The sequence below is a fragment of the Aspergillus welwitschiae genome (assembly GCF_003344945.1).
Source record: "Aspergillus welwitschiae strain CBS 139.54b unplaced genomic scaffold BDQ94scaffold_58, whole genome shotgun sequence".
Lineage (NCBI taxonomy): Eukaryota > Fungi > Ascomycota > Eurotiomycetes > Eurotiales > Aspergillaceae > Aspergillus > Aspergillus welwitschiae.
This window is the reverse complement of record NW_020798752.1, coordinates 1-20875: the sequence shown is the minus strand read 5'-3', so window position 1 is coordinate 20875 and position 20875 is coordinate 1. Positions and strand designations below refer to the sequence as shown.

Genomic DNA, 20875 nt, shown 5'->3' with positions numbered 1-20875 from the left:
ACCGGCCCAAGTGGAGCCGGCGGCAGGGACAAGCCTCGTCTCAGCACTGATTCCCAAGGGTCCCATGGTAGGGAAAGCTTGAGAGAAAGCTATTGCTACGAGAGAGTACACAGCACTCTCTGAATCATCTGGATAATGCTACGACCACCCTGACCCACTTTGGATGAATCAGTTCTCCAGTATTGGATAACCCACCCTGGACACCATCAACAATAACCGTCATCACAGCCTTGCCGCCAGTGTCTGCCGCCAGCGTCTCAAGGACGCAAAAGGATCAGGCTATGCAGGGATTGACGGTGGGCTGTGCCGCTGCGGCAATCCCTTGCCCAAAACGTCCCTACTTATACCTGAGGCTCGAACCGCCCCCACGTCAGATAATTCTGACGAAGTGAAATCATCGTCAAAAGACAACTGACAAGCGGTGGTGTCTGTTGGTGTCCACGGGCTATCTTCCTCAAATATGTTGGGCAATATCTTGCCCAAAGCGAAAGCCTTTGCGCGTGTGCCCGGGAAACGACCGTCTACAGGTGTGAGGGACGTGTCTAGTCAGAGTGATGGCGACTCGCTTCCTGGTTATGCGCCACAGCGACACATGTGGTCACCCGTGATGTTACGCTCCGTGTCTCTGGCTGTGTTCGGCGTACTATTCATATGTTTCATCATTGTTATTGAGGTGCTCTATTCGGTATCGACACAGAAGAATGGGTTGAGCACGAGTGAGGAACGGTATCACTATCTGTGGACGTATGGCCCGACAGCGGGTAAGCCATCCTTTGCTTATCTAGAGTCCCTTTACGTGAAGTATGCTAATCCCGCAGTTCTTACTATTGTCGCTGGATTTTGGGGCCAGGTCGAGTATCGCACGAAACAGCTTATGCCTTGGAAGTTCATGAGTCAAGAGCCGAAACCCGCTACACACTCTTTGCTGCTGGATTACGTGTCTGACTGGAACGTGGTCATCCTCTTTCGCGCTCTGAAGCAATCCTCTTGGGCTGTTGTCCTTGCAGTTCTGGGAACACTGCTCATAAAGCTAATTACTGTGGTCTCGACTGGTCTGTTCATGCTGCAAAATGTTTACATGAAGGATGTTCCAACCACTTTAATGACTCAAGCGAGCTTTGACGCTGCTGGGTTTAATGGCTCCAAGGTTGATGGAACGGCTGCAATGGTGGTAGCTGGGGCTTGGTGGCTGAACCTGCCATATCCGTTAGGATCGACCGATAGATATGCCTTCCAACCGTTCACAACCTCCGACAAGAAACTAGGTGGGACTCAGCTGCTCCGCTACTGTTGAGACAAGAGACTGACTACCTTTACAGGTGCCGATGCAGTCATTTCAGGGACAGTCGACATGTTCTCTGCCGACCTTGAATGCGACGTAGGCACAGTCGCAAATTGGACTTCCGGTTGCAGCACGCAAATGTGCGAATACGATGAGCTCAACATTACTCTTAGTACTCCTTCCTGTTCGAAGTACCCGTTCACGAGCTTTCAGAGGAGCTCCTCTTCGGTGGGGGGATACTATGCCGACGTATTTACCGCCGCATGTACGGATACAGATACGGCTGATGGTCTCAATGACACCCGCCTAATCTTTGCTGCCGCCCACTGGTCTGAGAACAGCACCAAAATCCAAGCGCTCGTTTGCAGTCCTACCTATACAATCTCGCAAGGAGCCGTCTCGCTGCTCTACGGCAATCAGAGTGTGGCTAGCATCCAGTCTTATAATAACTCCAGCAACAGTACAATCCCAGGGTTTGAGGGTATCGAGCTAGGGACAGGACTTGTGTCTTCCCTATCGTTGGCTGAGAACACCTTGGATACTCTTAACTATGTGGATACGACAACCCATTCCCTTACAACCTATCAATACAACCTGTCGAACCCGAACAGCACCTATCCCAGTGCATTCTACCTTGTCGCCAATCTAACCTCTCCCCACACAATGACTGACTTGCTGGATGCATCAATTTTGGAAAAGATTTCCCGTCCGACATTCAATGCCATGGCTGCCCAAATAGCACGGCAGTACTTATTGTCTTCTGCAGACGGTAAATTTGCAGGGACATACTCAGCCCATACCCAGAGAGTGGTTGTTAGGGAGCTCTCAGTACGAATAATGGAAGCTACCTTAGCGGTCTTGACTGTTCTGACTGCAGTGCTGTGGATCTGTAGGCCAACTCGTTGCACATCGCGTGATCCCGGCACGATTGCAGGGCTAGCAGGCATACTGAGCCGCAGCCCCAAAGTGTCTGAGCGGCTTATTGGCTGCAAAAACACCCAAAACCTCGCCACCAACCTAGCAGATGGAAGGTTCTACACCCGCGTGACAGACAACGACGGCTGGAGAACGTTTGGCATCGAGGAAGACGAGAAGGCAACCGAAGCGAGTCGTCCTGGAGCCAGCTCTGGCCCTCTGACCTGGTGGCGACCAGTTTCAGTAACAATATGGTGGTGGATTATCTCTACAGTGCTCCCCCTTCTCATTATAGCTGGGTTAGAGGCATCCTATCAGGTATCCGCCCGTCAAGATGGACTCGGAACTGTTACCTCAGGCGGCTACATCCACTACGTCTGGGCCTATTTGCCGGCACTGATATTCCTCATCGTTCGCATATTCTTTGACTGCATCCATTTCTCTGCTATGGTGTTCCAGCCATACCTGGAGCTCCGGCAGGGTGGCGTGACAGCACCGGGCAGCCTTATGGAAAACCACCTATCCAAGCTGACCTTGTTCTCATTCTTGACCGCAATCAAGCGGAAACAGTGGGCTGTGTGCGCCACGGGATTTACCGTTCTTCTAGCCCCTGCGCTCACAGTGGCAGTCAGTGGGTTGTATTCAACACAGGACATTGTGTACACACGCTCTGCTTCCATAGCGCGAACCGACACCTTTAACACTACCATCAGCCCTCTTTCCTCCACCACCAGCGACCCCGGCCTCGGCCTCACAGGAGCCCTTGTGGTGGGAGCCAACCTATCGTACCCAGCTTGGACGTATGACGAGCTCGTTCTCCCTACCCTCAATGAGGCGTCCCTCACCTATAAGGACGGGACGGTCCAAACCAATTCCTCCTCGTTCAACAGCACGTCAGACAGTCTGGTTCTCCTCAACTTAACCCTCCCTGCCCTCCGCGCCAACCTTACCTGCGAAGCACTCCCCCAAGACATTGTTTATTACATCAAACCCGCTTGGTATTCTTTTCCCATGTTCGACCTCCGCATGCAGCTCGACAAGAAATGTCAGGGTGCAGACACCTCCACTGACTTCACCATCACAACCGACTATCCCAACGCAACGCGCACTACATTCGGTGCCTTCAAATACCTCAAAGATGAAATAGATTTCGGTGACTGCCCAGCGCTGATGGGATTCTACGGTGTAATTGATGGCAATTCCACAGCCCAGATCCGCGGATTTACCTGCAACCCTCAAATCGACGAAGTCAATGCAACAACCTCGTTGGCACTCCCCGGTCTAGATATCCAGTCTGCGACCGCGGATGACTCAACAAGCCGACTTTTCACAACAAACATTTCCACCACCCTCAAATTCGACAGCTTCCTTTCCCAGCCCGTGAATAAGCAAGACCAAGCCTTTGACGCCTTTTTCTCCGCCATGCTCAATGACCAGAAAACCCTTTCCTTGTCTGATATCACTGACCCTTCCCATTACGCCACTGTCATCAATGCAACACAACATCTCTACCGCACGTTGATGGCTCAGTCAATGAACGGTAATGCACGAATCACCACTAACGACAGCCAAACTACCTTCCCCGCCACTATCGTTGACCCAAATCGTACCCGCCTCACGCAGAGCGCCATATCCACCCGCATCCTCGAGGCTTTCCTTGCAGCCATGGTCGTCTCCACCCTGGTCGCATTGTATTTTATGCAAACGAAGGAAGTTCTCCCTTTCAACCCGTGCAGTATTGCTGGCGCGGGAGCGCTTATCGCGGGCTCGGACGTGCTGAAGAGTGATACATTACCCGCGGGTTCGGAATGGTGCAATGATAGGGAAATGCTTAGAAGGGGATATTTCTCTGGCCTTGTGTTCGGGCTGGGATGGTGGTCTGGGGATGACCCAAGATTTGGGATTGATGTGGGTAGGGCGACAGAGGAGAGGGAGTAGGCTGTCTGCATGATTTTCGATGATATACACGAGCAATAATGACAAGTTCCCGTATAGCGTGATACAAAACATATTAATTCAATATATGTATTAAATACCAATCCCAACATGAACCTAGTAGTTACTAACTCGGACTAATCCTTATAGCTGAAACAATAACCTTCCATAATATACGTAAACACATCCAACATCTATATAGTATTATCATAGCCAATAACCACCATAGTACACACCCTCATCAATCAAAATACCCATTCCCATGATCAAGACCCATAGCATAACTCATCTACAAAATAGGATCCTCCTCTTCCTGAGTATAGCAGTAGACAGCATCAATGTACGTCGTAGGGATCTCTCCCGTACCACCAATATTCGAGAGAGCCGGGTAATCCTCGGTGTTGCTGTACAGATCACAGATATCAGGGGTAGAGAAGTAAGAGTAAGTGCCACTGCAAACGAAGATATTAGTACAAAAATGGCTTGCAATCCTAAAAGGTTGAGGTCATTGGAAACCGTACGGGTAATCCAGCTCAGTGAGCTCCTGCAATTGAACCTGCTGTTGATGGGCGTCGTATTCGCTGGTTCCGTATTCGATCTGTTAAGTGAGATACTCATATTAGCCACTGTTCTATTGTAGTCCATCATAATTTCATCCTGCTAAAGAGGGATGTGGATATCAACATACATCAATGATCTGGCCGACAACGCCGGAGGCGAAAACGGCCAGAGTAGTGGCCAGGAGGGACTTGTTGAAGAACATTTTGTTTTTGTTTATGTTCCTTTGGGGCGTTGGACTATGGTCGGGGTTTGAATGGATGTAAGATGCTTGTTTTTTTGATTGAATGTTCTATTGCATCCGGTGAGTGACCTTGGAGGGGGTTTAAGTACTATTGAAGAGGCGGCAGATTTAGTCTTCGTGTAAGCATACCGCTTCGATAGTGTCGGCCAGCTTGAATCCATTTTTGGATATGCTTTGGTCTCTTTTGTCGATCCGGATAATTGCTCGGAGCCGTCGGGGGAACTCGATGCCGGAAGCTTGATACTTTTTTTGTGGATCTGGGTAGGTGATCGGCAGCTGGGGCTGAGATTGAGTGTACACTCCATATGTCTTGCGTTATATGGGGATTATTGGGGACATACATCATAGTCATCGTAACTCTGCACCTTGACAAGGGTTCAGTTGCCATTGTCAATTTACAGTGTCTCAGTTCCTATCATGTTATCTTCTTCAGATAGAGAAGATTTTTCGCCATTGCCGGAGGCGATCGGTGCACGCGGGCGTCAGGCCGCACTAGTGCGATAGTAGACGATCTTCATATAGACTATATGCCCAGCTTGACGATCAGCGCTGCCACCACTTTGGAGTTCTCATGTTTGTGTTCCTGGCAATGGCAGACATTTGTCAGTCCCTGCATGGGAAAAAATCGGTGAGCTAACTCAATTCCAGGCTCGGGAAACATCCTGCTTGCTGTGTGCCGTTGGGGTCGGTAGTTACTTACTGTCATCATTAACCGGGGGAATGTATATCTCTGTTTGTAGGGCAGTTCGATGATATCACGGAATTAAGATTTCTAGTTACACGAGGGGCTGGTCGGACGGGAAGCTTGGTTGAGTCTAAAGAAGAGACTATATGCTGATCGGCTATAGATCGGATCCTGGGCCCATGATAGCGGGTTGGCAGGAGTGGTGATGGCTATTGCGGGTTATGAAAACAATGAACAGGGGATATTTCTTGGGTATATATATATCTAGCTAGTCAATTTCTCAGATGGGATTTGTGAAGAGATAATTGAACAGGTGCATTTGATGCAGAATAGCTGCACTCATGCTATAAATGATAACTCATACTGCAAGAGCTGCACGTGAATTCTATCCCCCCACGCCCGGAAACATTGGAATTAAGCCGCGACAGCGCAGCTTTCATTAACAGCTATGACATACAATCCTGCTTCGTGGCATTAATACCAGATTACACCGCTTAAATATCAAGGCAGACGATAGTTGCGGCCTCAAATCCGGGATTAATCACATGGGCACCAGGATGGACGTATAAGGCGTTGACTTCTGACGATCTGTGACGCTGTGTTAAAGGCAAATGGGGATTAACAATCTAAGCGGTGCGGCTAAGACTTACGGGAAAAGATCGCAGGGGTAAGTGGTCTGGAAGGTGGTAATAAGACCTCTGCCAGTGTGTTTGCTATTGTTAGCTTTGCCGATCCTTAAAACAAGGTGCCTGGATAGATCTAAACATGTTGAAGACATACGGGTAGTCTAGTGGAACAATTGTATTGGACTGTACCACTTGGACGTGCTCAACACCGTTGGACGTATAGGCAATCTGAGCATGTTAGTATACACGTTTCATTGAGAAGAAATATGTTGTTCGTAGGGATGGCATGCTGTGCACTTACGTCGACATCGACAGCGAAGCCGCCAGTTGAGAGTGCCATTGCAGTGGCTAGAATATACTTGGTGAATTGCATTGTGGGTTTCTCGTTTATTGATTGCAGAGGAAGCTCCTGGATCGCCTGTTATCAGCTGGGTTTCGAGAACCCTGGTCAGTCTACCGTGGGACATGCCTGCCTTTTTATATTCCCGCCCTGAATGGTGTGCTTTACCTGGATGGTCTCACATGCCCCGGTTGCATTCTTTACTGTAAATGGTGCACGAGACAACCGAACTTCTCTCGGACATGATAGGCAATACGGTGAATTATACTTTACAATTGGCATCCTCTTCTGGGATAGTGATTGAGGGGCATAGCACTAGGCAGGGCGCATAAGAAACAACACAATGCAAGCATTAGCTGCTGACCCTATAAGAATCATCAATCCTGTGAGTGTACAGATACATATGTGAAGCGCACTTCTCCTCCATATTTCCCCACTTAGGAGATATGTACACTGGTGTAAGTCAATCAAACCGTATGTATTTGCTGGAGCTTGCAGTTACACTAAATCCAGTATGGAAACATACACCTCATAATTTCTGACTATATAAGGGGAAAATATACCACACCTCGAGAAAGTGTGGTAGGGTCACACAACATATCTGGGGATGGCTATGCAATAAGCATATCGTGCCGAAATCATCCACGGAAATTCCGAGAAGGCTGAACCGTCTCTCCATACAACAGCGAATCATGTTTCTTGTGCCAGGATGACATGTATATTGATAACATTAGTTGCATTTTAGACACTTGATTATGGGTGTAGCTAAAGCTTGGTTGTAAGAGAAAAGGGTGGCTTTATGATGGACTTTGTTCACCTGTTTATACTCCAGCCCGTGGGTTGTAAACAGTATCCTAAGACAGGGTCATATCTGGCAATATCTGGCATACTCGGGTCGTATTTTCAGTGTGAAGTTGCATCGGACAGCCGGACTCTTTGGGCGTCATAGACTTTGTATGAAATTCGGTGTTATATAAATATACTAATTTCTGATCGGAAGCGGGATATGACATAGCTTCGGTTGGCGTGTGTGAAATACAAAAATGAGGCGTGAACATGAGCAGCTGTGGTGGGGAGTCCAATGGCTGTTGTGGGTAGAGAACATGACGGACAACGTATACCTGAGTTACTTGGATCCATGTAGTGTTGTGGTCCTGCAGGTTAGGATTACAATACTGATCGGTCGTGCAGCATAGAGAGCCACACCTTAGCTTTCCAAATAGTCTGCAAATGTCTAGTACAACTCGAAAAAGACCTTGTAGGGATGCGCAGATTATGTGGAGATGGCTGGGCGAAAAGCAACAATAAAACCTGAGGAATGCCCGATCCATCCGCGGACATTCCAAAAAAGCCGCGGTTGACTCACAATGGAATGGCGCTTTGAATGCTTATCCGCGGACAAATTCTTTCAGGCTTCTTGCGATGTTCTACGGGCACGGACCTTGAATGTTACCTTGATTCGGCTTAGGAAGAAAACCCATATACCTCAAAGAGGAGCAAAGATGCTGTGTGGACATTTGAATCATACTATGAGTTATCAGACTGTTCAAGACATGCAAGAAGCGTTATTTGAAGTACTGGATGGGGTAAGTAGGGTGGATCTGCATCAAATTGTAAGGTGGCCCAAGCAAGATGTTCACCCCGAGCTGATACGTGGAACAACCCAGGAGTACTCCAATAATGGCAGGACGCGAGCAAACCAGAAGTGAAGGAAGCATTTACCCTACTGTTCCTGGGCTGCCATTCTATGACCAAAATGGATACATTTGGCTCGTTCCCAAGGACCTCCTTCCATGGTCATCATGGGAAAGCTGATACTGTCTATTCATGTGTCGTCGTAGTGTAGCATAACCAAACATATAACATTCTCTGTATCTGACCAACATTATCCCATGGTGCTAACAATTTGGCTTCCCATCATGTCACTCTGATACCCTTACATACCCAGCATTGTTTACCCTAGCTACCTGAAGCACAACCCACTGTCAAATAATACATTGCGATGACTATATCACGTCATGCTGGTACTGATTTAGGTAGAGGAGGGGTCTTGGCACTGGACGAATGCAGCGTAGACTGGGGGGTTGATGTTCGTCGCACCCGCGGCAGCATAGTAGACCTCCTGGCCAGAGTAGCTATAGCGGTTCATGTTAGTGGCAATACCGGGCATAATCATTTCAATGGGAAAGGTGATAAGTACGAGAAGAGATAGCAATTGGCAGTGTTCTGGAAAGTGCTGATGGATCCACTGTAAAGTCATTAGCAATGCACTTGGACAAGGTCCTTAACAAGACAGGTAACATACGGCTGACTCAAATAAGTACGGACATCAGACTCCACCTGCTGGTTGTAGTAAACGCCATTAGAGGTGTAGGCGATCTAGAGCCATATTTGATTAGCAGATAGACAAAGAATGGATCTCGATATAGTGATGTCGAGTGAGAAGGCGTGAGATAATTCTTGAACATACATCGACTGTAGTTGCAACAGCGCTGGAAGCGAAGAGAGCAAGGGCGGTAGCCACGATAGACTTGGTGAACTGCATGGTGGAGATATTGTCTGTTTAGGACTTTGCTGCTGTTGTATGCGAATGTTCCGTTGATTGCGATGAAGATGATGCTCTGTTTCTGCTGGGGTTTCTCGACCATTATATAGCCCTGAACGGAGTAATAGATTCAAATGCCAAGGAGTAGATATTAGGCCTGCCATCCATCTGATCGTATCATTCAGAGCCAAGAAACCCCGGAAACCCCGGACGCTCACCGGCCATAGAAAGCTTCCATGTAGTGTAGAGCTCGGTTCGACATGTCGTGGTCAAAAAATCTCAGAAAAGCGACATGGTATCTACTCGCAGACGACTATCAGACAACTGCATATACGAATGCACCGATGCTTTTGTAAGGCTGTGATCGGCAGACCCTGGCTGCTTCCGAGTGGACTTCCCCGCGCCTTACAGGGAGCCATAACACTGTGAAGCCCGACTAGATTTTGCGCTTTTCTACACTTGGAAATTATTCTGATATTATGTGTCAAACTTTCTAAAACACTCCATCTAAACAATCTCAAATCCCAGCGCATATGGAGAGTATCACGTTCCTTGGGATGCACAGCATAATATCGGCATATTGGGCATTGATTAATTGCCCAGCGGACGCCAAGTATGTGAGCCCTGTGACATTAAAAGCCTTTCGCCGGAGACTTCCTAGGACAAATTTGTATTCGGGTAATTGCTTCTATGATCCGTACGGTGATTGCATATTCTTTAAATGAGCCACAACAAGGGCATTATGTTATTAAACGCCGGAATATTCAAGTGAAGCGATTAGTCTTCAGTGACTAGTTAAAAAGAACATAATTGTACCCTTGGACATCTGAAGACGACTCAGAAGTATTTTGAGTACGGACAACAAGCCGGAGTAATGGTCTCAAAAGCATACATATAATATAACTATCCAATGGTCCATGCATATATCGTTCTCAACCGACATGACACTCAGCTGAGCCACTACCATCTTCCTCAGTACCCCACCCAATCACACCCCAACACCTAGGACACCCACTCATAACTCAACACTGGAATAACAAAGTCCGGCGCAGTACACGTCGCATTGAAATACTCATCGTGCGTGCATGACAAAGTAAAATCCGTGCTCCCAGAGTAAGTGATCAGGCTACCATTTGCACATTCCAGCGCATGCCCATCTCCCAGGACATAATCCATATGCCCGGTAGACGTCGCATAGTTGGAGCTACCATAGAAAGAAACGATCCTTCCCTCGCCGCGATCCGCATATCCACAATTAGATGCTCCGTTTCCGATGTCATGTACTCGATACCCGATGTACTCATCGTGGCAGGTCAGTCCATCCGCGAAGTCGATGTCAAGTGTCTCAGGAGGACCATATCCCCACGGCTGGTAATTGGGCTTCCCGGTCCAGCAAACATTGACCATGCTCCCGTTGCAGGTGGCAGGGTCGGGGGCGCACCAGCCATGACCGCAGAGGCAATCTTTGAAGTTGATGTCGGCCTGGTTATGGACACAGTCCAGGCTTTTTGAACCGTTGTACCAGTGGAAAGTGGTAACTTCCCAGGTAGGGATGGGACATCCGTCCGGGGGGGTGATTGAGCGGGGCTGCAAAAGGGCGGTGGTGGAGGTTGAGAGAGCCACGAGAGTGGCGATTGTGGGGAAGATCAACATGTTGGGGATTCCAGAAGATAATAGTCCTTAAAAAAGCAAGCTGATGCGATGAATTGGGAAGATTGGGCTTTTACGGTCTTTCATGGGGGCTTTTATATCTCCCCATTCTGCTACCAACAGAATTCTGGCCGTCTCTGGTCTTGAAGAGAAATGAACGAAGAGAGCTGTTCGGTTAGAAGAATCAGGGTCTTTTACATGCACATAAGCTGGTGGAGGTGAGACATCGCGAATGAAGAGCGGAGGGAACCGACGGGTTTGAAACATCGGGCTCGCCTAAGCTATAAATGGCTGTGGTGGTTGCTTGGCATCGGCGATCCCAGGTCTTCCCGCTTTTTGTCTCAACACGATTTGCCTAAAGAAGTTATAATGTGGGAAACCCCGAAGAGGTGGACAGTCGATAGATCTCATTTTGAGATTCGACCCTGCTTGAATACGAGCTTTGGGCTGTCCCACACTCTGCGCGGCGGTCGCGGGGTAGGCCAGAGACTAGCGCTTTAGAGATCGATTCAGGCAGAATTGAATGTGGATGGTGTTCAGAATTGGCTGCAGGACGCGGTACTCGGAGATTTTCTAGAAGGGTAAGCAAGAATTCTGTTTATAGTATGATCTGAGGCCGAACGGTCCTATTCCCACAGTCCATGCTGATCATATATAAATGCCAACATGGCGTTCACCCAAAAATGAAGTTGCGCATCCCAAGAAAATAGACACTTGAAAAGTCTGCTCATCACCTGACCCCGTGGTTTATAAGTTTTACGGCATATAAAGACTAGAAATGACCGGCATTAGTACTTGTGTTACAGCAACTTTCACTGGAAAGTAATAATGGACAGCCAGCCGTGAAAGAGAGACGAGCCCTGATTAACATAGCACAAGTCACCTGCCGGAGTGCGTCGAGTGAAAGAAGTATCTCGACTTTAGAGTGACTATGAAAATCCACCATCGAATACTTCTATCCATTAAAATATACACACATTAGTTTCAATGGTCTGCCAGTGTCCTATGACGTCACCACATCCGAACCTGATCTTAAGCTGCCGAAATTGCTCGGCAGACCGAGTCTACCGTGAGCTCAACTTCTGACATTTTGACCACTAAGCCACCAAGTGCTTCCAGTTGCACAGATAGTTCATTGTGGGTGGCATAGACCCTGAAATATCCATACTCTTTACACATGTCGACTTGTCCCTCATCATAACCCCGGAGCCCCGATCTGCCGAACAAACCTACGTATTTTATAGCTACAATATCGTGATGTATTTTGTGAAAATTCCGTAGGTATGGCTAGAATAAGCTAACCCAGTGCTGTCCATTACATTGATCATGATTTATGCAAGGGACGCATGTCGCACATGCTGTGCTGGTCCAAGCTACAGCACAGTAAATGTGGGGTCGTATATGGGTCGATGCAGACTCGCCGAAGTATCCCCGAGCAACTTCATGCTATGAACAATTGGGACTATGAAGTTCCCAAAGTTTGTGAGTTATCTATAGAATTACAGCACTCTAGTCTCTCTACTCCATTCCTAAGACTAGTGTAGAACAAAAGTGCAACCCCAATCTCATAACGGTACACTCTCAGCTTAAGCTTATCTCGCGGAACTGGAACCCATAAGCTTCATCCTCGGATCCTCACCGAGAACACCTTAACCAGTAAATCATCCGCCCCACCCCAACTCTTTAAAAATAACTCAATCTTGCCCGCCCACGTTTAAGAACCCCGTTACCCCTCCATCCCCTCCTTCTCACGCACAACATCCCCATTTATTCCTCCCATCACACCGTCAAAATGGTCTACACTATCGTCGTCCGTACGTTTCTCCAACCGCAAATCTACCCTATGCAATATACTATGGCATTGATCATACTAACATAACAATGAACAACAGACCTCCGCGCTAAGCCCGACGAGGAGAGCATCTCCAAGCTCCACGCCAAGCTCATCGAAGCCTCGGCCGTCTACTCCAAGGACAAGGAGACCCTGTCCTGGTTCGTCATGCAGAGCGTCCACGACAAGCAGGACTTCTGCATCGTCGAGCGCTACCTCAACGAGGGCTCCCAGAAGTACCACCTCGAGAACCCCTACTGGAAGACCTTCGACCCCTACGTCATCCCTCTCTTGGAGAAGCCTATGGACCTGAGACGCTTTGAGGAGATGGAGGAGAAGAAGGAGTAAATGTGCATACTATAAAACCTGAAATGGAATGTATATAGATTGAATGATATTGTCCGATGCCGTGCGTTGGACTTTGTTCATGGTAGCATCTTACTTCTATTGAATGAATGCCCTCATTGATATGAAGTACGCTGTGATCTACAAGAATTAGTCAGAATTCATAGAGAGTAAGGTGTGAGTGCAAAGCTGGGTTTCCGGATACCGATTCTGCTGGTGGAGAGCGCCAATCGAGCTACTCTATTGATCTATCTCACCTTGCCATAGGGACTAGTTGAGAGACAGAAAGCCACTGTAACGTGCCTTCACCGAGTGCTCCAATAGTGCACCAGAGCCCTTTCGCATTCTATGTAGCAAGTGAAAACACCATAATCCATCATGAACGGCTGTGAGACGAGAACATGTGCTTTCATTTGAGTAAGCCAGCAAGAGCCATAAAAACAAAAACGATAATAAGAAAGAACACCACACTAGCCACGATTATTCGTTTGACTGAAAAACGGACTAGACACATAAAACGGCCTCTCAGCCACGTTCCTCTCCCCTCCTTCACCAACAATACTACCCTTCCCCATCAACACCTGCATCCTCTCCCTAAAAGCCTCATTATCCTTCAACTTCCCAACCTCCTTCTTACCATCTCCATCTCTATCCCTGAACCTCGCATCCGGATCCCCCTCAAACGTTATTTCCGGCCCATCAATCCACTTCCTCCCGGACTCCCCACACGCACGCTTAATACTCTCCGCACCCCCATTAATCATACTCTTCCAGAACGCACCCTCCCCACTCGCTACAACACCGGCATCTTCCAGCATGGCAACCGCACCAGCCACCCAATCCTGACAATTACCGACACCGAATTCAGGGATATTAGATGCGTTGTTCCCAAATGAGGAGAGTAGGTTGTTCACATGTTCACATCTCTCCTGAGGGAAGGTGATCAACTCGCAACGTCCTCTCATGACAGGATCATCTTGAAGAGGCTGGACACGTGGGTCGTAGATGAAGTACTCGTCGCTGGGGTTGCGGATATGATGCATTTGACAGGTTGAGCCGCCGATATCGTATACAGCTATGCCCATGTGCGAGGGGCTGTCGCCGAGGGAGGCGTCGCCGCGGCCATAGATGTTGACGGAGAGGGCTTGGGTGGATGGTTCTTTGGTTGAACGGTCCATCTTTGGTTTTGGATGAGGTTATGAAGCGGTAGATGGCTGGATGTATTTGTTTGTGATGGACGAAGGCGAATGCTGATTACCTAGTCGTGTTGTCTTTGTTGGAAGCCTGGGCGTTTAAAGAAGGGGTCACGTGGAAAGTAAGTTGAAGAGAAAGACACTTGAGTTGTAGTGGGAAGAGTGTGTGTTTTATGTACAAAGTTACCAACGGGCGCTAGATCCCTTATATTAATTGGGCGTCTATGTTCTCCACTTGGGATGTATATTCGTACTAGATCTGTATTGGTTATGCTTTGATTCAATTTGATTAATCGCTCTTTCCGACCTGATTCCAGCTAAGCGAGGTGCTTCACCGGTTCAAAGCAAGAGCATGGTTCTTTACGCTTCCCTTTGCCCCAAAGTAGTGAGATACGAAGCAACACGAAGTTGGATGTATAGAAAAGTCCTCAATGCAGCGGGATGTAGTACTAAAGGAGAAGAGGTTGCGATCCTGTGTCTCGCTAAGAAAGCAATGCTATGCGAGTCACCACCCACACCTTCCACACCTAGCCCCTTGCCACCCCGTACTTGTAGTAATCTAGTAGTTATATAATTTTGGGTTTGGTGGATGTAGCTATGTTTGTTCATTCCATGTACTCATACATGACTGTGACGAACATCGTGATCAACCTTTTAACAGTCTAAAGATTCCAGCCGGGGTGAAGACTTCCGTGGCTCGAAGACCTGCGCGTTCCCCGGTCTATCTGGAGGCGCAGTTTGCTCAGGATCAAGTGTGTTTCACGCATCTGTCTTTGTGTGTAGTATAATGTGTGGTTCCGTTCCGATTGACGAGAAAGTCTTGGCTCAATAGCGTGCTAAACATGCTGTAGCGGAGAATTGATAGCGCAAGACACGATACGGGCGGCATCCGAAGAACTTTGTGTTAGCCATAGGAAGTAGCAGACACAGTGGGAGACGACATCCGATCACTAACATAGCAGCAGTGTGACAAGAGAACGGAGCCAGCCGTGGCCATTATCTGCAAGCCTAGCTATTTCTTTTTGACACCACCCATGAGATGGGTGTAGTTCTGGAGATCTAGCCTGCCAATGGGCCTGCTCTCTTCAGTCCTACCAAACGTCGCATCGGCTGGCAACTCCCGTGCTGGCTGCATGATCGGCTTCCGCACCCAAGGCTTCCCATCTTCAATAAGCTGCCTGCCAATGCTGATAGGACCTTTGCCAATTAGGCGCTTCCAATACTTCTCTGTTCCTATAGGAGCAAGCTTTGCTGCCTCGAGCAACCCCAAAGCTTTAACGGTCCAGTCGTGACAGTTCTCGTTGTCTTTAGGGAGATTCCGGGTGTCATTTCCATAGGCTTCGAGAAGTTGAATGGCCTCCAACCTACGCGTGTTGGAAAGTTCCATTAGTTCGCTTCTGCCATAGAAAGTAACAGTTTCAACCGGAAGCTTCTGTGTATGATAATAAAAATCATAATTCCTCCGCACATGGTACATATTGCCCTCGATTTCGCCAGGTTTATATATTATAAGTGCCCAATGAGTCGGGCTGTCTTTCTTTGCCGGATCTCCCTTCCCGTATATATTAACACATAATATATACATATCTCTAACATCCTGGCTGGAAGGTCTTAGACTAATCTCGCTCGTAGGTGCGCTATCGGCCTCATCATGGGAAGACATAACAACAGAGAACTAAATCGATTTGCAAGCTGTTACTTAAGGTGAGAAGGTGAGAGTGCAGAGAAAATCAAAGGCACAAGCCGCTGTCAAAGCGCATTGAAGTGGGTTTGACTGTGAATCTCTTGTATTCATCATGTCTGCGATGACTGGAGCTTATTTGGAGTATTAAATAGCCTAGGATAGGAACATAAGATGAATTACTATATTTCGGAATTTTCCAATTGATCAATACGAGCCCCCAAATTCACATTACACCGTAGGGCTCTCCTACGGATGTTTGCGCGGATGAACTTCCAATAATTGGCAATAGCCCTGATCTCCCAGTTAGATAGTTTTGAAACCTGCAAGATGCAACCGAGCAATCATCTTGACCGGCAAGAGCCCAGTGTGAAGTATATAACTATGGATACATACCATATATAGTACCTACTACATCATCATATTAAGTGAAGCAAGTCTAGTCAAAGTACAGAGTACTATCGGCATTCAATATCACCCTCCAGAGAAAAGCAGTGACGGGAATAGCCGTGCAGGGGGCGGCATCTCTTTGGAGAATATATTGCCAAAGGGGAGGGATTGCGTAGTTGATACTGACATGAATCTCCATGGCATATTTCGTCAAGCTAGCATGACTTAACCCACTAAAATTTGTTCCTGGTCAAAGTCATGATTTCCTTGGCCACCGAGGAAGGAAGATGAAGATGGAGGGGAGGCCGTAGGGGAGGCCACGAAAGATCTGGTGAAGTGCCTGGCTACGGTGAATGCTTCAATATCTATGTCAACGCCTCAGACAGATGACATCGGGTACAAACTGGGAATTAATGAAAAAGTTGGAGAAACTGTGGCTTAAAACAGGGATACCCTTTACAATAGGCTGGGCTCAATATCTTCATTCATAGGCACGATGGTACATCAATGTTGACCAGGTACATTGGCATGCTGTAGGAGATCTTGTACTGAATAAATCAATCTGTTTAGGGTGCTAGATAACCTTCTCTTCTCCAAATCGGATGCATACCGCTAATATCAGGCAATGTATCAAGTTCCTGCATCTGAAACAAGGGATCATCTCTCTGCCATTGAGCTGAAATTGATAAGCGATCTAACTTCCATGTTTGACCTTCTCGTATCACTTGCACCATGTAGCAAAAGGCCCCAGATATCAGTATTAAACCCAGGACAATTCCAAGCTTCCTTACTCTTTCTTCAAAACATTGCAATGATTAGACCCTTAACGTATTGCGCATTTCCCCACTAGTATGTCTTACAACGTTGTCTCTGAACTTGCAGAGTAGGTTTTTTCCCTGCCCGTGCCAATAAACTACGCCCCTCCCCCCCCCTTCCTTCCTCTATTCTGTTACTATCCATCGTCTACTTGCGGCTGCTTAAGTTTCGTCAGCTTATGCTGACAGCTAGTCGCAGCAGCACAAGGTTAGATTCCCAGGGCTGAGAGAATGAACGGTAACTAGGAAGGTCTTTGGTAACAAGAAAATCGCCATTCACTTCTTTTATTCTACACGCTAATACATTACTATGCGTGTTAGACCTTCTGTGTACTATGTCGACTAACCCCGCATGTAACAGGTCACTTTGAAGGTGCTTCTATCACTGGGAGCCGTGATTTGCCGCCCCACTCCCCATTTTCTGCCTTCATACAGTCACAGAATATATGTCCGAACAGTATGAAATCTGAAAAGCCCAAATTATTGTATTTCTGGATGATGAAGGTGAATAGCGGAAGATGATATCACCGAATGAAGCCACTTTCTATGTGGACAGCATAAGTCGTCAAGGTATCTTATTCCGTCCCAATGTTATTGGCACCCTAGGAGCCTGCAATCGGATAAATCATAATTATGACAGAGTATATGCCTGTGAATCGTCATGAATAGGTCCTATATAGTATATGTAATGTGTAGAGTAGAATTGTACTGACCTTTTAATTCTAGACGATAGTTGCTCGGTGCCACATATGGAATTGAACTGAGAGATATTTACAAAGAGGGCTTGCTGATAATAGCCGTGTTCCCACGGGCTGATAAATTTCCCTTTTGGGATGAAATCTACAAGTCTAATATAACAAACATTATGTAGGGATTTGGGACTGGATTGCTGTTGGTGGATCCAAACGCGCAATTCACTATTTCCAAAGCCTTTATCTCTTTCTGTCTAGTTGATGTGACGACATGATCTCACATTGACCTAGCAAGAGTAAAAGTGATGTGCATTCTCAGTCTAGTGACTCAGAATTCTAGTCTTTTACCGGATAATCCAGTGGAATAGATCCGGAGGATTCTCTCCTGAAGCGCACCAGGATAGAATCCTGACAGTTGGTAGCAGTCCGTGCTTTATCTTGTGGTAAGTACCTTTTTTCCCTTTGTTAATCTTTGTTGGTGTTTGTTTATCCCCTTCTATATACTTTTTTTGCCTGTTTCATTTCTCTTTCATATACCTGCCTTTGTGTAGCATACTTATGATATGGAGGTAAATTGCGAAGGCAGCTTTAGACCCGGTCAAGTATGTAACATGGGCTTCTTGATTCTTATATGGAAATTGTATTCTCTTCATAGGAATGACGTTGGATGGACCCTGTCTTGGATTTTACATTTCCTAAGCCGTCTTGTCTTTCTCTAACGGATCCATGTCCAACAAATGGTGGGAAAAGGCATTCGACATACATGTTACTTCTGAACTATCGGAATAAACCTCCATTATACTTGATTCTAATGCCCAATATTGATCCGTGGCGTTCTACACTTGTATCCATTGGTGCCCGGAGGCGTGGGAGCTGGAAGCATCAGTATGGGCCATCGGTTGCTGCCACCCAACAAGTGGCAGGAGGAGAGCGGAGACCTCTGGTTGCTGGGCAGCTAACCTAGCCAAAGGAGCTAAAAGCCTCTCTCAAGATAGCCCCTCACTTTCCCAGCCTCTATATATATTTCAGTAAGGTTGGATAGTGACTTCATGTACCGTCCAAGGCGTATTGACACAGCTGTGCCATCGAAGACTGCTTTCAAGTTCTTACTATAGCCATACACTATCCAGGTTCGATGAAAAGGGGGTTACAACGAAGCCATGGCTGAAAGTTTGGAACTATCAGCACACGGAGACGTTGCTAAGCTTCTTGAGAAGCTGCCGTCATTGATCTCAGATGCGCATCACTCGGAGATTTGGGGCATACAACTCGATGGTGACGACGATAAACGCAAGGAGATAGTTATTAAGAAGGTAAGGTATGCTTCTGGAAATACAATCTCAGCCGCTCACAAATCAACAGTTCCTCGAACAGCATTCAATCATACCCTCTATCAGCCTTGCCAGGGCGAGTGCCTCCCTCCAGAGTGCCCTCAAATGGAGACGCATTGTTCAGCCTCGATCAGCACTGACGGGGTCAAGGGAAATCCTCACAAAATCGGGGCTCCAGCACATAACGCGTACGGAGGACAGACTGATCATGTGGGTAGTCATCGATGAGAAGACCATTAGAGATCTTCCAGCAACATACGAAGGGTTCATGCAGAAATACGGGCTTGCAGATCTGGGTACTGCGGCCCTCGAGAATGTTGCATCTGCACTTATAGACGCAAATTGTGAGCTTTATGGTGAAAGCAGCCTGCAAGCTGCCTGTGTCGTGCAATTCAAACTTTATTCTGTACCACCTGGCCGCAGGATAGGTATTTCATTGCGTGATAGAGTTCGTGACATGCTTTCAGGCGTCGTGACCGAGTTGCAAAAGTATTATCCTGGCTTTCTTGACCGTGCTTATCTTATACAGCCTTTTGACGACTATCTCGACTCTCTAGAAATTTCCGAAAGCCTGCTCAAAAAGACCACAATACTGCAAAGTGCTGGAGACCTGGTAAACTACCTGGGGCCGGACGTACCACCGGAATTTGGGGGAACGGGTATGCCACTCTGCAACCGTGATATCATGAGGAACATATGTGGTGAACGTGATGAACCGCCCACCGCACGGGATCCCCTTGAGATCAAGCGGACAAACGACAAGACCAAAGAAGACACAGTCTTTGGTGTACAGGAAAATGACAGCGTGTCTAATGCGGAGAACCCCGAACCAGAATTGACTTGGTCTGAAACTATTGGACCGCCAACAATAATCTTGGACCCTTCAGATCTGAAGAATGCACACGAGCTTTGTCCCGATAAGGGGGGCGCGTGTCTCGCCTGGGCTGATTCAGAAACGCTAGTCAAATATGGACACGGCGTTCGGCTTGCGGAGGCTGAAGCAATGCATTTGGTATCCACTCGAACCAACATTCCAATCCCCAGATTGCTCAGTGCTTATGTTCTCCATGGAGTATGCTACATAGTCATGGAATATGTGGAAGCGGAGTCTTTCAACAAATACTGGGATCGTGTCTCAGAGCCAGAACAGCAAAACGTACTTCGCCAGCTTCGCAACTACGTCTCACAAATGCGATCCATAAAAGGCGAGTTCATTGGGGGTGTTGACTCATCTCCATGCCGAGACGGTATCTTCGACGCAGTCTGGGATAACTATGGCGCTGGCTCATATGGTCCCTACGCGTCCGAGGCTCTTTTCACAGAGGGGATAGTCCAAGTTTTGCGTGATCGGATTCCGCCCAATTTACCCGAGGAGTCTTCAGATTTGGACTCTGTCTTCTTCACCAATGAATATGTGCTCTACCAGACAGTCAGAGAGCTTAAGAAGATGAATCATTCTATTGTTTTCACACATGGTGACCTTCATTGTGGCAACATGTTGGTCCGTTCTGATGGGACTGTTGTGATCGTGGACTGGGGACAGGCAGGATACTGGCCTGATTATTGGGAATTTTACCGTGCCATGTTCCAAGTGCCTTGGCGACCTTCGTGGGACAGGATGATAGAGAAGTTTATTCCGCCGTCCTATGTAGAGTATGAGATCATTAAGAAGGTGTTCTCATACGTATTCAACTAGTTGCGTCGGCTCTCTGGCGTCGTGTCTATAACTTACTTCTGCAAGAGATCCAGTCCTCATATCAGTCAATATCTGTTATCTGCCCTTTGATAATTTGAAAAAAAAAAAAAAGAAAAGAAAA

General features: G+C 47.3%; 9 protein-coding genes across 9 annotated transcripts; 3 read left to right on the top strand and 6 right to left on the bottom strand.

The window, feature by feature from the left end:
* The first annotated feature begins 398 nt into the window (after positions 1 to 398).
* Positions 399 to 4205, top strand: BDQ94DRAFT_184519 (uncharacterized protein). The gene is made up of 3 exons (XM_026774663.1): positions 399 to 761; positions 819 to 1265; positions 1320 to 4205. Exons 1-3 carry the CDS (start codon positions 461 to 463, stop codon positions 4133 to 4135), a joined length of 3564 nt encoding a protein of 1187 aa, XP_026620513.1. The 5' UTR covers positions 399 to 460; the 3' UTR covers positions 4136 to 4205.
* A 26-nt stretch (positions 4206 to 4231) lies between these two features.
* BDQ94DRAFT_112657 (uncharacterized protein) lies at positions 4232 to 4936 on the bottom strand. The gene is made up of 3 exons (XM_026763598.1): positions 4821 to 4936; positions 4654 to 4730; positions 4232 to 4584 (listed from the first exon to the last, which is right to left on the bottom strand). Exons 1-3 carry the CDS (start codon positions 4893 to 4895, stop codon positions 4422 to 4424), a joined length of 315 nt encoding a protein of 104 aa, XP_026620512.1. The 5' UTR covers positions 4896 to 4936; the 3' UTR covers positions 4232 to 4421.
* Positions 4937 to 6113: 1177 nt separating this feature from the next.
* On the bottom strand, positions 6114 to 6618 carry BDQ94DRAFT_175567 (uncharacterized protein; the record flags this gene model as incomplete). Its single annotated transcript, XM_026772524.1, has 4 exons — positions 6114 to 6207; positions 6270 to 6317; positions 6400 to 6473; positions 6547 to 6618. 4 exons carry the CDS (start codon positions 6616 to 6618, stop codon positions 6114 to 6116), a joined length of 288 nt encoding a protein of 95 aa, XP_026620511.1.
* A 1999-nt stretch (positions 6619 to 8617) lies between these two features.
* Positions 8618 to 9130, bottom strand: BDQ94DRAFT_163546 (uncharacterized protein; the record flags this gene model as incomplete). The annotated part of the gene is made up of 4 exons (XM_026769765.1): positions 8618 to 8720; positions 8786 to 8833; positions 8891 to 8964; positions 9056 to 9130. 4 exons carry the CDS (start codon positions 9128 to 9130, stop codon positions 8618 to 8620), a joined length of 300 nt encoding a protein of 99 aa, XP_026620510.1.
* A 686-nt stretch (positions 9131 to 9816) lies between these two features.
* Positions 9817 to 10866, bottom strand: BDQ94DRAFT_153773 (uncharacterized protein). The gene has a single exon (XM_026768189.1). The coding sequence runs from the start codon at positions 10781 to 10783 to the stop codon at positions 10133 to 10135; it is 651 nt and encodes a 216-aa protein (XP_026620509.1). The 5' UTR covers positions 10784 to 10866; the 3' UTR covers positions 9817 to 10132.
* Positions 10867 to 12511: 1645 nt separating this feature from the next.
* Positions 12512 to 13285, top strand: BDQ94DRAFT_153771 (putative quinol monooxygenase). The gene is made up of 2 exons (XM_026768188.1): positions 12512 to 12594; positions 12673 to 13285. The coding sequence occupies exons 1-2, from the start codon at positions 12573 to 12575 to the stop codon at positions 12957 to 12959; spliced, it is 309 nt and encodes a 102-aa protein (XP_026620508.1). The 5' UTR covers positions 12512 to 12572; the 3' UTR covers positions 12960 to 13285.
* Positions 13286 to 13290: 5 nt separating this feature from the next.
* BDQ94DRAFT_153770 (uncharacterized protein) lies at positions 13291 to 14303 on the bottom strand. The gene has a single exon (XM_026768187.1). The coding sequence runs from the start codon at positions 14132 to 14134 to the stop codon at positions 13427 to 13429; it is 708 nt and encodes a 235-aa protein (XP_026620507.1). The 5' UTR covers positions 14135 to 14303; the 3' UTR covers positions 13291 to 13426.
* Positions 14304 to 15161: 858 nt separating this feature from the next.
* BDQ94DRAFT_163542 (uncharacterized protein) lies at positions 15162 to 15626 on the bottom strand (the record flags this gene model as incomplete). Its single annotated transcript, XM_026769764.1, has 1 exon — positions 15162 to 15626. The coding sequence occupies one exon, from the start codon at positions 15624 to 15626 to the stop codon at positions 15162 to 15164; it is 465 nt and encodes a 154-aa protein (XP_026620506.1).
* A 3261-nt stretch (positions 15627 to 18887) lies between these two features.
* Positions 18888 to 20754, top strand: BDQ94DRAFT_163541 (uncharacterized protein; the record flags this gene model as incomplete). Its single annotated transcript, XM_026769763.1, has 3 exons — positions 18888 to 19040; positions 19090 to 20559; positions 20602 to 20754. 3 exons carry the CDS (start codon positions 18888 to 18890, stop codon positions 20752 to 20754), a joined length of 1776 nt encoding a protein of 591 aa, XP_026620505.1.
* Between the last annotated feature and the right edge of the window lie 121 nt (positions 20755 to 20875).